This window comes from Capricornis sumatraensis, chromosome X, assembly GCF_032405125.1.
Source record: "Capricornis sumatraensis isolate serow.1 chromosome X, serow.2, whole genome shotgun sequence".
Lineage (NCBI taxonomy): Eukaryota > Metazoa > Chordata > Mammalia > Artiodactyla > Bovidae > Capricornis > Capricornis sumatraensis.
This window is the reverse complement of record NC_091092.1, coordinates 35,196,360-35,211,151: the sequence shown is the minus strand read 5'-3', so window position 1 is coordinate 35,211,151 and position 14,792 is coordinate 35,196,360. Positions and strand designations below refer to the sequence as shown.

At 40.3% G+C, this 14,792-nt stretch overlaps 1 protein-coding gene across 1 annotated transcript in view; it reads left to right on the top strand.

Moving 5' to 3' along the window:
* Positions 1-14,792, top strand: part of GRIA3 (glutamate ionotropic receptor AMPA type subunit 3) — a 308,467-nt gene that overhangs the window by 156,839 nt on the left and 136,836 nt on the right. Inside the window, exon 4 of the mRNA XM_068962694.1 lies at positions 1,945-2,132. Within this exon, the coding sequence (XP_068818795.1) occupies positions 1,945-2,132 (188 nt within the window). The remainder of the gene's footprint in view (positions 1-1,944; positions 2,133-14,792) is intronic.

Below are 14,792 nucleotides of genomic sequence, written 5' to 3'. Positions count from 1 at the left end.
TGGGATATAGGTATATTCTGTTTTTAAAATGTGAAGGACTATCACGTGGAAAGGGGGTTCAATTTGTCTCTTTGGTTCCAAAATAGTAGAACAGGATGAGCAAGCAGAGATTACAAGAATGTAGGTTTTGACTCAACAGACAAAATACTTGTATTTTGCTAAAGGGTATATTTTTAAAGTTTAGTTTCAATATAGCAAGATGCCCTGTGTAATTTCATTACTAGTATTATTCAGCCAACACTTTCTTCATAAATAGTACAGAAGTAAAATTCAAACTTGTCCTTGCTAAATGTTCATAAATTCTTAATTAGTGGGATTCAAAATAATGAGGCTTCATTGTACATTTCTCAAGAAAGATTTTCCAATACTTTAATCTTTTCTTTCCTATGCTTATTTCTTAATCTCGTGTCTTGGCCCACCATGTGCCCTCAACTCCCACTAAAGCAGAGAGCACATCAAAAAGCCACACGAAAATGTAAATCTGAGCAATGAATACATGTGGTTAGTTTAAAAAGAGTAAGTATTAACATTTAAAGCACTGGTAATTTACTCCTATCTGTAATTTTGAGCTCCTGTGCTGAAATTGCTCATTTGGAAATTACCAAGTGCTGGGGTCTCATTTGTGATCTTCTTCCCCATATACCCAACACACAAAAGAGTCATCATGACCGCCTGAGTCACTGCTGCCATCTCCCCGAAGCGCGCTCTCCAAACGTCAATACCATTTTCTCTGGTGCAGTGAAGATGACCCCTGACAGTAACCTGCTTACACTACAGGGTGAACCTGATGTTTACACCACAGGGTGAACCTGAGGTGGCACAGAACCTGGAATGTGTTCCAAGAGCAGCACCACTGTCCTCCATTCTCTCCTCCTCCTGTAGCCAAATTGTTAGGTCACAGATTATTTGGGTCTTGCAAATCATCCCCATTACCCACTTCCATTAGTCATTACCTAAATATAAATGGAAAACAATTTAATGGAGCAAAAGGAGCTGCTTTTGACCATATCCCAATCAAATAATGTCTATGCCTGATGAAATTATACCCAGATTATGGATTCATGCAGAAGCAAAAATATAGACATGATACAATATTAAGAGATATGAATACTCTCAAAGACCAATATATACGAAACCCTTGTGCTCTTCTGTGACTCATACAGACTGTTCTTTCCAGCTTCTCAAACCCTGATTCTAAAAAGTTTACCCAAAACTCAAGCATTAGATCTTTTCTCTTTCCCATGCAGCATAGATCCAGAAGGTTAGTAGTTAATAGTTGTCTGATATAAATTAGCTTAAAAAAGAACTGAGAATCTTTGATCAATTGAATTGAGAAAGGGGAAGAACTCAGGAAGACTTAATATGATTGAATGCTTTTATAATGCTGTGAACAAAGAAACAGTATGCTATCTTTGTTATAGACTGTTTTTGTCATGTTTTCTGAGAGTTATATTGCTTGGGAGACATAATTTACTTTGTTGGAGAGTCATATCCATGTAAGAATCAGCCATATTATAATGAGGTTCTATCTCTACTAAAGCTATTTCTAATTCTGAAGATCGTTGATGTGGAAGATGAAGGAAAGAACAGATTGTGGCCAGAAATAAGAAAGAAGCTACTGGCATTCATTCTATAGATATTTTGATAAGCCTGGCGATAAAAATAATTAGGTACTATAATTCAGCTGTGATTGCTCAAGTACAGACTTGATAAGCACTTAGCCTGGCACCCCAAGTTGAACCTTCTTTCCTTTCAAACAGGATAGAGATATGCCAACTGTCCGAAAGGTTAGGACTGAGGTTATGAGTAAGCCTGCTGTCCACAAGGGATAAGGTTCAAGGGAATCCAATGGACTGTGACTAAAACCTCACTAGAACATTTAATACCTACAGAAAGATTTTTAAAAGAAAAAATAATCAATATAGCTGTTTTCCCTTCTTTTAGGATTTTCCATCCTCCAAGCAATTATGGAAGCAGCAGTACAAAACAACTGGCAGGTGACAGCAAGGTCTGTGGGAAACATCAAGGACGTCCAAGAATTCAGGCGCATCATTGAAGAAATGGACAGGAGGCAGGAAAAACGATACTTGATTGACTGCGAGGTTGAAAGGATTAACACGATTTTGGAACAGGTAGGTTTGAGACTTAATCCACCCCAAGCCAACCTGTTAAATCATCAACCTGAGGCAGTTCCCATATCTGCTAATAAATTAAGTAGCCAACAGACTAAACTTGCCAACAGTTTTGATAGTCTCTCTAATCCTTTTTTCCTCCCCAGTGGCAGAAAAAGAGAGAGAGAGAAATAAAATCTAAGCTGTTGAAAATTGCATAGCATGATTAATCTGGTAGTCTCTGCAATTTAATGCATAAACACACCCTTCCACACCTCTGTTTTTTAGATAGCTGAAAAATTCAGAGTAATCCCCTTCCTTTCCACACCTTCCTCCCAGCAAGGAACAGTCAAGGGGTTAGAAAGGGCGGAAAAGTAGAATTTTTGTTTCAGGGGCCTAGTTGCAAAATGTCAAAGCATCATTCACTAGGTTTGAATCTGTAGATATTTTTCCAGAATATCCCTCTGGTTTGAGACAGAGAACAAGAAAGAGAGAATGAATGAGAATATGTGTGTATATAATTGAAGACCATTTTAAAAGTAAGATGGCATATGAGAAAAAATGATTATGGTTTTTAAAATGTGAAGAAAATGAAAAAGCCTCAGACTGGGGAAAAAAATACAATTTGATAGGCCAAAAGATATTCATTGTTAACCTTGGATATTTAAATAGAAAACTGAAAAATATGAGAAGAAACGTTTCACCCTAAGCCAGATGGATATTCTGTTTGGAGTAAAGAGTCAAATAGAAATGTGGTGAAAGTTTATTATTTTCCTTAGCAGTCTCAATTTGCCAGTTAATAACAAAGTGCCCATACTGCCATAAACAAAACTGTAAGGGAAACATTTCCATTCTAATTCGATCCCAGTGTACCTAGGGGCCAAAACAGCTTCAGAGATTCAAATTATAGTGAGCAGTCATTGCCTGGGAGAGCTATTTTATAGCAAATTAAATATTAACAATTTGTCAGATATGCCCCCGTGAGAAGAGAATGTAAAAAAAAAAAAAAAGAAAAAGAAATTGGTAAGAAAAGAGAAGGAAAAGGAGGGAAGGGGAGAGAAGAGGAATGAGAAAGGAAGGAAGGAAGGAAGCACTGATGGTACATCACAGGGATAGAAAGCTGTCCCCTTCTTAGGAACACCATCATCTCTAGTGAATCAACTTCACACAAAAATCTAGAGCACCAGCCTGGCTAAATCAAATTTTGCAACTAACATTATCTTAAGCTTCCCAAATGATCCACCCCTCCCTTCCAAAAGGAAAAAAAAAAAAACCGCCTTTGATTTTCTTAGATCTTGAAAGTGAAGAATCAGGTCAGTGATGTTGGTATATGTACTCCATGCCCTCTAAAATTTTATACCAAAATAGCCTTTTAGTGGGTGACCTACTTAATAGCCTAAAGCAGAGGCCTTGTCATACTTTGTTTTCCCTCTTTTGTACTAGTCACTTTGGTTTCTTGAATAGTTTACATTCTGATAAGTCTTTGGGGGTTTATAGGACCTTATACTAGAATCTGGGGTTTTCTTCAACATGACATAGTAGAAAAAGCAGTGGGTAGAGCTGTGATTCCATATAGCTGTGGGATCTTGGGTATTTACTATATCTCTGCCTCAGTTGTCTCATCTACATAATGGGGAAAATAAAATATGCTCTTCCTCACATGGTTGGTATAATTGCTTTGAAAGGCATAAAATGCTATAGAAAAAAAATGATCATTATTACTAACGATTTTCAGGAAAACTAAACTAACATTTGAAAGCCCTGTTCTTTCTTATAATGTCTCAATTGCCATCTGTCTTTCTTCTGGATGCACATTCACAGCATCCCTCATAATACTTCCTATACAACTTTTCAGAGAACATTGTTCAAAGAAAACTTTTAACAACATTCAAGTAAGGCCAGAGAGTTAATTTCACTTATTCTTTTCCCCTCTTTCAAAAAATTGTCACAAAATGATCTACTCATGATTGTTTTCTTTATCATTTAAGGATTCTACTAAGTCATTAAGTATATGAGATAGGAATCGTGTTTGTCTTGTTTGCTGCTGTATATTCAGTGTCTACCAGAGTACCTGGCATGTAGTGTTGGAAGGAAAGATGGATGGGTGGATGAATAGATGGATGGGTGAATACTGAACAAGCATATTCTAATAAGTTCTACTGTGATGTTGCTATGCTTCCATCAAGAGGCAGAATAGTGCCGGCAGTCACATGATGTGATTATTAAAGTACACATTTTCTCAAAGATTTAAGATGGTAGCTCTCTGCTCAAGCTAGTTTTGATACCACGAATTTGCCAAAATTGATTTCTTTATATAAAAATAGATTTCTCACTAAACAAATTCTTTAAATTAAACAATAAACATGATATTTCTTTAGAGTAAACATTATTTTAAATTGACTACTAAGATACAGAGATATCACTTTTCTCATTAGTTCCTAACCATTCTGTACAAACTTATCATAATTCACTATACAGATTCTAGCTAGAAAGATAACATTTATAACTCCAGTAGTATCAAGTTTTCCCCCCAAATGCTCCCATTTTCTAAGGGTATTTTAAACTTTGAGGTTATTTTCATGGAAAGAAATATCTATAGCCTCCCATAAAATGACTGTTCATGCCACTATTTGAGGTGAAAAAGCCTATTATTAATAAAACCACTATAACCGTATTCCCTATAAATAGAACTCTGGCATAAAGTAAGAACTCTGGCATAAAGTAAGTTCATGTTGTATTCTATATCCAATAGGTGTTAATGAAAAGACTTCAGTATGGTACAATTTTTCACATATTAGTGTATTTTCAATATATTTCTATCCAGTATAACCTCCCCATTTCATAATATAGGTTCTCATTTTTCTTATGAATGTTCAAACAGTTATGGGGCAAATCAAAATTCTTCCAACATTTCCTCCAGAGCTCTTTTTTTTTAATCTCTTTCAATTGTTCAGACCAGAGCATGAAAAAAAAAATTCAATTAGGTGCACAACAACTGTCTTTAATATTTCACCTTAACAATTAATCTATAAGGAAAGCATTCCAAACTTATAGCTACAAAAATTAACATACCAAAGGACAAAGCTAGACAGTTGAAACCAGGATGGGTTGTCAGAACTCAAAGAGACTATTTAGAAACTACAGATCCTGAATTTAAGAATTAAGAGCACTTTCACAGGAAGGTTTAGATGCCCTAGGAAGAATGAACTGACCTGACCTTCTAGAGCATTCCTATTACTGCATTGTGTTTATGAGTCCCTCCCCCACTGGTAGACACTGCCTTACTTCAATGACCAACGTAAACACTCACTTTTGAAAACATTGCCTCTCATAGAATTATCTACACATGACTGAACAGATCCACCATCCCATGCTTTTGAAGGGCAGGCCCCATAAAATGAATGGCTCTGTTGGATGTTTCATGCTTATTTGGAGAGACAACATAGCATGGAGTTTCCAAGTATGGACCCTGGAACCAGTCTGCATGGATTCTGTCACTAGCAGTGTGGCCTGGAGCCAATTACTTAACTTTCTGTGTCTCAATTTCCTGGTTGTAAAATGGAAATGATGACTGTACCTTAATGAGTTAATATAGGCAAAGCATTCTGAAAAGTTCCTAACACATAGTGTTTGCATCGTTCTTTGATGCTAAACCAAGTGTTTTCACACAGATTATCTCATTTGAGCCTCACTATGGGAAGCAGGCAGGGCAGATGTGTTTATCTCAGATTTACAGATGATAAATTGATGCTTAGAGATATTTAGATGATTTATCCAAATGTGGACAAATCACATTTGTCCTAGGACTCTGCACAGTCCTAGGAGGTGGCGGAGCAAGAATGAAACTCAAGTCTTCTGACTCCCAGTCCAGTGTTCTTACCGCTGCACTACACCATTTAATTTCTAAGTTGTTTATTAAATATATAGCCAACACCAGCCCCTAGATTAGGCCCGTGCATCAGGTTACATCTTAGAAAAATTGCAATGCAATTGGAGAAGATCCAGAGAAGTGCAGCAAAACACGATTAAAGCAGTAGAAAATAGGGCCTATGAGGAAAGACTTTTAAATGAGTTGGGGCTGTTTAGTCTGGCGAAAGAGAGCCAGGAAGCAGTTTAATCACCATTCTCAAGTGTAAAGAGTTATCATAAAGAAGGCACTGACCAACTGTTCTGGAGGCCTAAGGATGGTACCAGAGCCAACAAGTTTAACTAGACTAGGAAGAAAGTCAGTCATAGAAACGACTCATTACAAGGAGAGAGGAAACTGGAGGAGAGTAAAATCTCACCAGCTGGGGATATGATATGAAGGTGAGGCTATTCTGAATTAGTGAAAAGTCAGATCTAGAATAGTTTTAAGATTGTTTTCAGGAACATACAAATATTCCAAGTTAATTCTCTGTAAGGATAAGTAAATATCCTTACAGAAAAGGAGTCCCCAACCCCTGGACCACAGATGGCTACCAGTCCATGGCCAGTTAGGAACTGGGCCAGGCAGCAGGAGGTGAGCAGCAGGTGAGTGAGTGAAGCTTCACCTGTATTTACAGCCGCTCCCCACATTACCGCCTGAGCGTCACCTCCTGTCAGATCAGTGGTGTTACTAGATTCTTACATGAATGCAAACCCTACTTTGAACTGCACATGTGAGGGATCTAGGTTGCGCATTCCTTATGAAAATCATCCTGAAACTACTCCCCCACCCCACCCGGTCTGTGGAAAAATTGTCTTCCACAAAACTTGTCCCTGGTGGCAAAAAGGTTGGGGACTACTGTTATAGAAGACTTACTGGGAAGCTATTTTAATAAATAGGTAAGAATATTTCCTAATTGCCTATTCATTAGATATCAGAAAGGTTGTCTCCTTAAAGAGACTTAAACATCACCCCTCAGTCTTTTTTTTTTTTTTTTTTGCCACAGCACACAGCACGTGGGATCTTAGTTCCCTGACCAGGGATTGAACCTGAGCCCTCTGCAATGGAAGTGCAGAGTGTTAACCACTGGACCGCCAGGGAAGTCTTCCCCTTCAGTCTTTAATGCGTTTTTATTTTTCCCATAGATAATTCAAAGGTAAATCTCAGCATAGCTCCTGCTTGAATTCTAGAGTATGCAAATTTAGTAGAGTCCAAACCAATACATTTCAGAGTGCTTTGCAGAAAAAATATAGAATGTCTGATTTCCCCTAGAAATAGTTCAAGCTAAAATCACATCCTCATGGAAAGTAGTGCTACTTAACAATAGAATCCTCAAGCAGGTCAATCTCTTAGGTTCCTTTCTTTGATTCTGACGGTCACTTCAGAAACAGTCATTTTAAGAAATGAAACAACCAAGTTAGTAAGTCAGTATTCTAAAGACAACAGTTTAAACAAGATAAACAATACTAGGGGGCCTTGTCAACCGTGAGGCTTTAACACAAAGGATGCATTGCTGACTCCAAAATATGTCTAGCAACTGGGGTTACTTAGAGCACTGCCACCAATGGCTAGACCCAGGTGGCGCTAGCGGTAAAGAACCTGCCTGCCAGTGCATATTAGACATAAGAGACTCAGGTTCAATCCCTGAGTCAGGAAGATTCCCTGGAGGAGAACATGGCAACCCACTCCAGTATTCTTGCCTGGAGAATCCCACGGACAGAGGAGCCTGGTGGACTGCAGTCGATAGGGTCTCATAGACTCAGACATGACTAAAGTGATTTAGCATGCACAGAGCACTGTCACCAATGGCTGGACCTCTCTCAAGTGAAGTAATAATGTTAAAGGCTTATGTCCCCTCCTGACTTGACCCCCTCGACTCAGCACATAGTGGTTCTCTCCAGTTCCCCTCCCCCTTTGGCTCCCCCTTTGTCCCAGCCCTTCCTCTCAATGATCCCTGTACAACCTTGAGCCAACTTGCCAGTTCATATGACAGTCTGAGGGTATCGTCTCTTCTTCTTAGAATATTGTGTGGTATAGCTGAATAAACACACTTGGGAACTGAATAGACATGACTTTAAGTCCTAACTCCCTCACCTTCCTGTTGCATGACATTGAAGAAAGTGACAGTTTTTTTGAGGCTCCATTTTCTCATGTTAAAAGACTGTTCCACTACCTTCCTTCCATGGGATCCTCATATGTTGTGAGGATCAAAGTAACATGGAGAGCATCTGACACCATAGCTATCTTCTCATGAGTGGTAGGTTCTGTGTGTGAAAACAAGTTGTTCAGGGACTGTTGCTCTAGAACAATGTCCTCATGGATCTCCCAAGGTATCAGTTGAATCTAAGGTCTTATCATGAGGGCAGACTCTAAGACTTGAGTTATTCTTAGTTCTCACTAATATGTTTAGCATGTAAGACAACCTCTCTGTTTTTTCTCCAATGTAACATTGGATAACATACATTGATTGATAAGTGCAAGGACTATTTGAGAATTAACTAGAGTTTTCATCATCACTTAAAATAATTAAAGGCACTCAAGCCTTGAGCTCCATATGACAGCTGGGCATTTTTAATAACAAATATGTTTTAAGTGCTTATAATGTTCCAGATACAATTTTAATCAATATGGGTGGATATGTGCCCATTTCTATATCTCATGTGAGTTAATCTTCATATTAGCCTCATAAAGCAGATGGGAATAGTATTTCCATTTAACAGATGGAAGAACTGAGACTTAGAGGTTATAGAGCTAATAACTGGTGAAGCCAGACGTTGAACCCAAGAAGTCTGGCTCCAAATGCTGTTAATCATTGCAATAATCAGTCCTGAATCCGACTGAGGGTTTCAGTCAGAGTAGATTCAACCAGAGGTTAAAAGAGCTAAGGACCCTGATGAAGCCTGGAGCAGCGGCTATGCTTACAACAAACCTTGTTAAACAATGAGCATTTCACAAAGATTTTCTCCACTTGATGAGGATCCATATTCCATTAATGCATGGAAGTGACAATGTGCCCCTTAAACCTAGCCTTGATGAATTCATTTATGATGAATAGGTTCATTTATTTGTGGCATCAAAGCAATCTAACTATGCAAGAGTAGAATAAATTATGAGGGGTACATTCTCAGAGTGGTATGTAAGTAAACCTAGAATTTCCATCTGCAGGCATTCATTCATTCTCAGATAAAGAATCACGATCTTCATTATTTTATCAACAACTGCCCTAGGGGCTGCCCACTTCCTTCTTCCTTGCGAGGGAATCACATGAACGTAACTGGCAATGTCTGGAAGGTACAGCTCGCCTTCCTTCCGTTAACTCCTGGAAACCCAGGCATAAACTAAGACTAGTTCTAGGAAAGCATAAACACCCACAGGATAAGTATCTGGGGTGGGTGCTCAGCCTTTCTGGGTCCCTAGACTTGAGCACCCAATATCATCCTTAAACTCAGGTGAGAAGGACTACTGCCTTGAGCTCCATGCTTTAGAGGATTCCTCATATCATAAACTGGAGAAGGCAATGGCACCCCACTCCAGTCCTCTTGCCTGGAAAATCCCATGGACAGAGGAGCCTGGTGGGCTGCAGTCCATGGGGTCGTTGAGAGTCGGACACAACTGAGGAACTTCACTTTCACTTCTCACTTTCATGCTTTTTAGAAGGAAATGGCAACCCACTCCAGTGTTGTTGCCTGGAGAATCCCAGGGACGGGGGAGCCTGGTGGGCTGCCGTCTGTGGGGTCGCACAGAGTCAGACACGACTGAAGCGACTTAGCAGCAGCAACATATCATAAACAGGGAAACAGAAAGACTTTTTTTTTTTCTTTTTGTTCTTGAGAGTTTGAACATCATGAGGAAAAAGGAAAAGGACACATAAGGCAAACGGGGCTGTCCACATCAGAGCACAGAGGTATATGGGGTCAAGGGCAGGGGCAATGAAGGAGAAAACGGCAACTCATGATGTAGGAAACCAGAGAAAAATGGATAATTTTGTTTAAAAGTGGCCTCCCCAAGTCACTCTAAGTGAAGGGGTTTAGCAGATAGTTATTCTGGATATCCATACTCTCTCACTGTATTCTACTTGAATGATGTCATTTTGGAAGACACGGAAAATTGTGCAGGAACCTCAAGTCACAGAAGTAAGCCTTTGTGGAGTGAGGAGCTTGCTGTCCTTGGCTTCTTCCACCTCATCCCAGTTTCAGGTAGATCCAGTCTCCACCCAGGAATTCTGAGCCCTGGGCTCAGCTTCCACCCCAGCTCACCCTACCCTGCCCCAACAGGGTATAGCAAACCCCCTACATATGAACAAGTTCCAATCTGAGAGCACATTCATAAGTCCAGTTTGTTCATGAGCCCAACAGAGTTAGCTTAGGTACCCAACTAACACAATCAGCTATATAGCACTATACTGTAATAGGTTCATAATACTTTTCACACAAATAATATATACAAAATAAACAAAATTAAAACATTTTTAACCTTATACTACAGTACCTTGGCTCAGATGGTAAAAAATCTGCCTGCAATGCAGGAGACACAGGTTCAACTCCTGGGTCGGGAAGATCCCCTGGAGGAGGGCATGGCAACCCCTTCCAGTATACTTGCCTGGAGAATTCCATGGACAGAGGAAACTGGTGGGCTACAGTCCATGGGGTCACAAAGGGTCGGACATGACTGAGCGACCTCCACTTTACTTTTACCTTGAAAAGTACGGTAGTACCAGCTACATCACCGCTGCTTTTATGCTTGCTTTAGAATATCCTGGGCTTGAAATAAAGGTACTATACTACTGTACTCTATACAGTACTGTGCAGTAAAGTGCACAAAAGCGTAACCACTTGTAGAGGATACACACATGACAATGTATGCCAGACACGTTAACTAACTTATATGGTTGGTTGTGTGAACACACATTCACATCTTTGGAAGTTCGTATGTAGGGGACATACTGTATGTGAAATAGAGAATCTCATGTGTGTGCCTTCAGGGAAATGAAACTCAAGAACTGAGAGATTGATTCCCTATAAGCACCTAATTTACAGAACCCTGAGCCTTCTCTCCCAACGGTGAATATCTGCCAAGAATCTCCTACCATCCACAAGCCAGTAAACTTAGAACTTATGCTCTGGTTGGGTGTGGGCCCCCACTTTGTGTTGTTCCTTTCTCATAAATGCAGCCCACTCCAAACCGTCCACAGACTCCCCTGTAGTTTGCATTTCTTGAACTGCAATTTCCCTGCTATTCCCAACTAAACTCAACTTCTGGTAGCTTGAGCATTATGTCCATTTATCTCTTTATACACAGACCAAGCCAAGGCATATCTTGCTTTCCAACTTTGTAACATTTAGATGTGTGGTATGCAGCCCTCCATTTGTACTCTTGCTATGTGCCCTCAAAACATTAGGGGTAAGCCTGTTCCTATCTCTCATGGCCTAAAAACATAAATGCACCTGTCAAAATGCCCAGTTTACTCCTGGAGTGTAAGTTTTTCTGAATATGCTAGGCTCATACACTGTGAATGCAGCCCTTCCAATCACCTTTGGTGATATTTGCCTGGTGAGGCAGGGTTGAGGAGGGAGATTTTGCACACTAATAGAATCTCTTCCTGACTAGCTGAAACACTACAGAAAGTTAATAAAGCATCCAGTAGAATGGATACAGTGATGCTCCCATCATTCTTTTGGTAAGATTTTTATCCCACTGCTATCTCTCAGAAGTGGATACAAGCTACTCCAGAGAATCTTCCCAATTATCTTGCATTTTTTGCTTTATCCCATAGATATTCCTTTTTACCCTATCCAAAGTAAAAAAAAAAAGAAGAAGAAGAAGAAGAAGGTCAGAGGACACGGTTAGGATAAATTATAGGTGTGAAGGGGCAGCAATAGAGAAGTTGCTCAAATTTTTCCTTCTCCTTTCCATGCCCACTGCCACAACTCACCCTACACCTGGTCAGATCCTTTTCAACACTAGAGGTTGTCTAAGAAAGATTCTCTGTTCTCAGCATTCCAAAGTACTTCAGGAGACCTGCTTTCAGAGGCATGGCTAGAAGCTTAGACTTAAACATTCTTCCGCCACCACATAGTGATGGTTCTAAACTTCACATGCAGGTCTGTCTTCTCCATGACATTCACATTATATGCTTGGCTAAGTACCAAATAGGAGAGCAAACAGCTACACTGGAGACTCCTTGAACCAAAGCAAGATGCCATTTATTTGCCAGTATGTGTCTATAGGTGGAATGAATGAGAAGTCTTTCAGAATCTTCAAAAGACAAAAATAGATAAGGGATTTGGCCGGTGTTACTTATCTGGATTTCAAAGGGCAATCTGAGGCCATATCTTCATGATAGACAAACAAGATGCCACATAGAATAGGACCTCTTGGAGTGGATAAAATTGCTTAGCTACCTAAGAAATCACTGCATAATCAAGAGACAAATCACAAAAAAGAGGAAAGGCAAAGGTGTCAGACCTCTAGAATAGTTATTATAATTTACAAAGAAAATTTTTCAGACAAGGGCCAGTCAACTGTTCTGAGATTAACATCACAAAAGGGCTTATATTCAGAGTACTATACTAGGCACTGTTGGCAGAAACAAAAGTTCTCTTTCATTCTTTCCTTTTTAAAATTTGTAATAGCCCCTAGCAATGTGAGTCAAGTTAGAGGGCAACATTTCAACAAAGGTAAAATAATATAGTATATGCTAGGTACATATGGCAGAGAAGGCAGTGGCACCCCAGTCCAGGACTCTTGCCTGGAAAATCCCATGGACCGAGGAGCCTGGTAGGCCGCAGTCCATGAGGTCGCTAAGAGTTGGACACGACTGAGCGACTTTACTTTGACTTTTCACTTTCATGCATTGGAGAAGGAAATGGCAACCCACTCCAGTGTTCTTGCCTGGAGAATCTCAGGGACGGGGGAGCCTGGTGGGCTGCCGTCTGTGGGGTCGCACAGAGTCAGACACGACTGAAGCCGCTTAGCAGCAGCAGCAGCAGGTACATATGGGCTGTAGAATTAAAGGAATTAGAAAAGCCTACAGCTTATTTTTGTATATGAGTAAACTAATCATAAAATGTAATGTCAGGGACTTCAGTACTGAGGTCCAGTACCTAAGACTCCATGCTCCCAATGCAGGGGGCCTGGGTTCAATCCCTGGTCAAGGAACTAGATCCCACATGCTGCAACCAAAGATCCCAAGTGTCACAACTAAGACCCAGTGAAGCCAAAATATATAAATCAATTAATTAATATAATTTAATAAAATATAAAGTCAAAGAAATGCTGGGCTGGATGAATCACAAGCTAGAATCAAGACTGCATGGAGAAATATCAACAACCTCAGATATGCAGATGATACCACTCTAATGGCAGAAAGCGAAGAGAAATTAAAGAGCCTCTTGATGAGAGCTGAAGAGGACAGTGAAACACCTGGCTTAAAACTCAACATTCGGAAAACTAAGATCATGGCATCTGGTTCATGGCTAATGGACAGGGAAAAAGTGGAAACAGTGGCAGATTTTATTTTCCTGGGTTCCAAAATCCCTGCACACAGTGACTACAGCCACGAAATTAAAAGGCGCTTAACTCCTTGGAAGAAAAGCTATAACAAACCTAGATAGTGTATTAAAAATCAGAGACATCACTTTGCCGACAAAGGTCTATCTAGTCAAAGATATGGTTTTTCCAGTAGTCATGTAAGAGTTGGACCAAGGCTGAGCACCAAAGAATTGATGCTTTTAAATTGTGGTCCTGGAGAAGACTGTTGAGAGTCCCTTGGACTGCGAGGAGATCAAACCAGTCAATCCTAAAGGAAATAAACCCTGAATATTCACTGAAAGGACTGATGCTGAAGCTCCAATGCTTTGACCACCTGATGCAAAGAGCTGACTCATTGGAAAAGACCTGATGCTGGGAAAGATTGAAGGCAACAGAGGATGAGATAGTTGGTTTGCATCACCAACTCAATGGACATGAGTTTGAGCAAACTGGGAGATAGTGAAGGACAGGGAAGCCTGGTGTGCTGCAGTTCATGGTGTCGCAAAGAATCAGATATGACTTAGCAACTGAACCACAACAACAAAGGTCAAAGTGCATATAAGACCTGTGCCTGTCCATCTTCTTCTCCCAGACACATGTTAAGGCCCATATGTGAAAAAAGACTTCCCATTCTTCTTTGCTTTCTCTGCTCCCCAATCTCCTAATGCGCACGCTTCCAGACATAGATGAATATGTAGCCAAGCGCATCCACTGGCTTTCCTTCATCTCTTAGTAGATGAACTCTTTCCTTCCCCACCTCCAACCATTCCAGGTTTCTCACTGTAAACTGGCTGCCTCATTCATCCTTTTCAGTGACCCTTTTTATTACCTCACCAATCATGGTGTCCAGTGGTCTCTGTTTCTTACCCTAATGATGTGGTAATTTCATGCTATTATTTAACATATCCTGCTGCTGCTGCTGCTGCTACGTCGCTTCAGTCTTGTCTGACTCTGTGCAACCCCATAGACGGCAGCCTACCAGGCTCCTCCACCCCTGGGATTCTCCAGGCATGAATACTGGAGTGGGTTGCCATTTCCTTCTCCAATGCATGAAAGTGAAAAGTGAAAGTGCAGTCACTCAGTCGTGTCCAACTCTTAGCGACCTCATGGACGGCAGCCTACCAGGCTCCTCCGTCCATGGGATTTTCCAGGCAAGCCTACTGGAGTGGGTTGCCATTGCCTTCTCTGTAACATATCCTAGACTACCGTAACACATATTTTGAAGCAAAAATACACCCCATGAT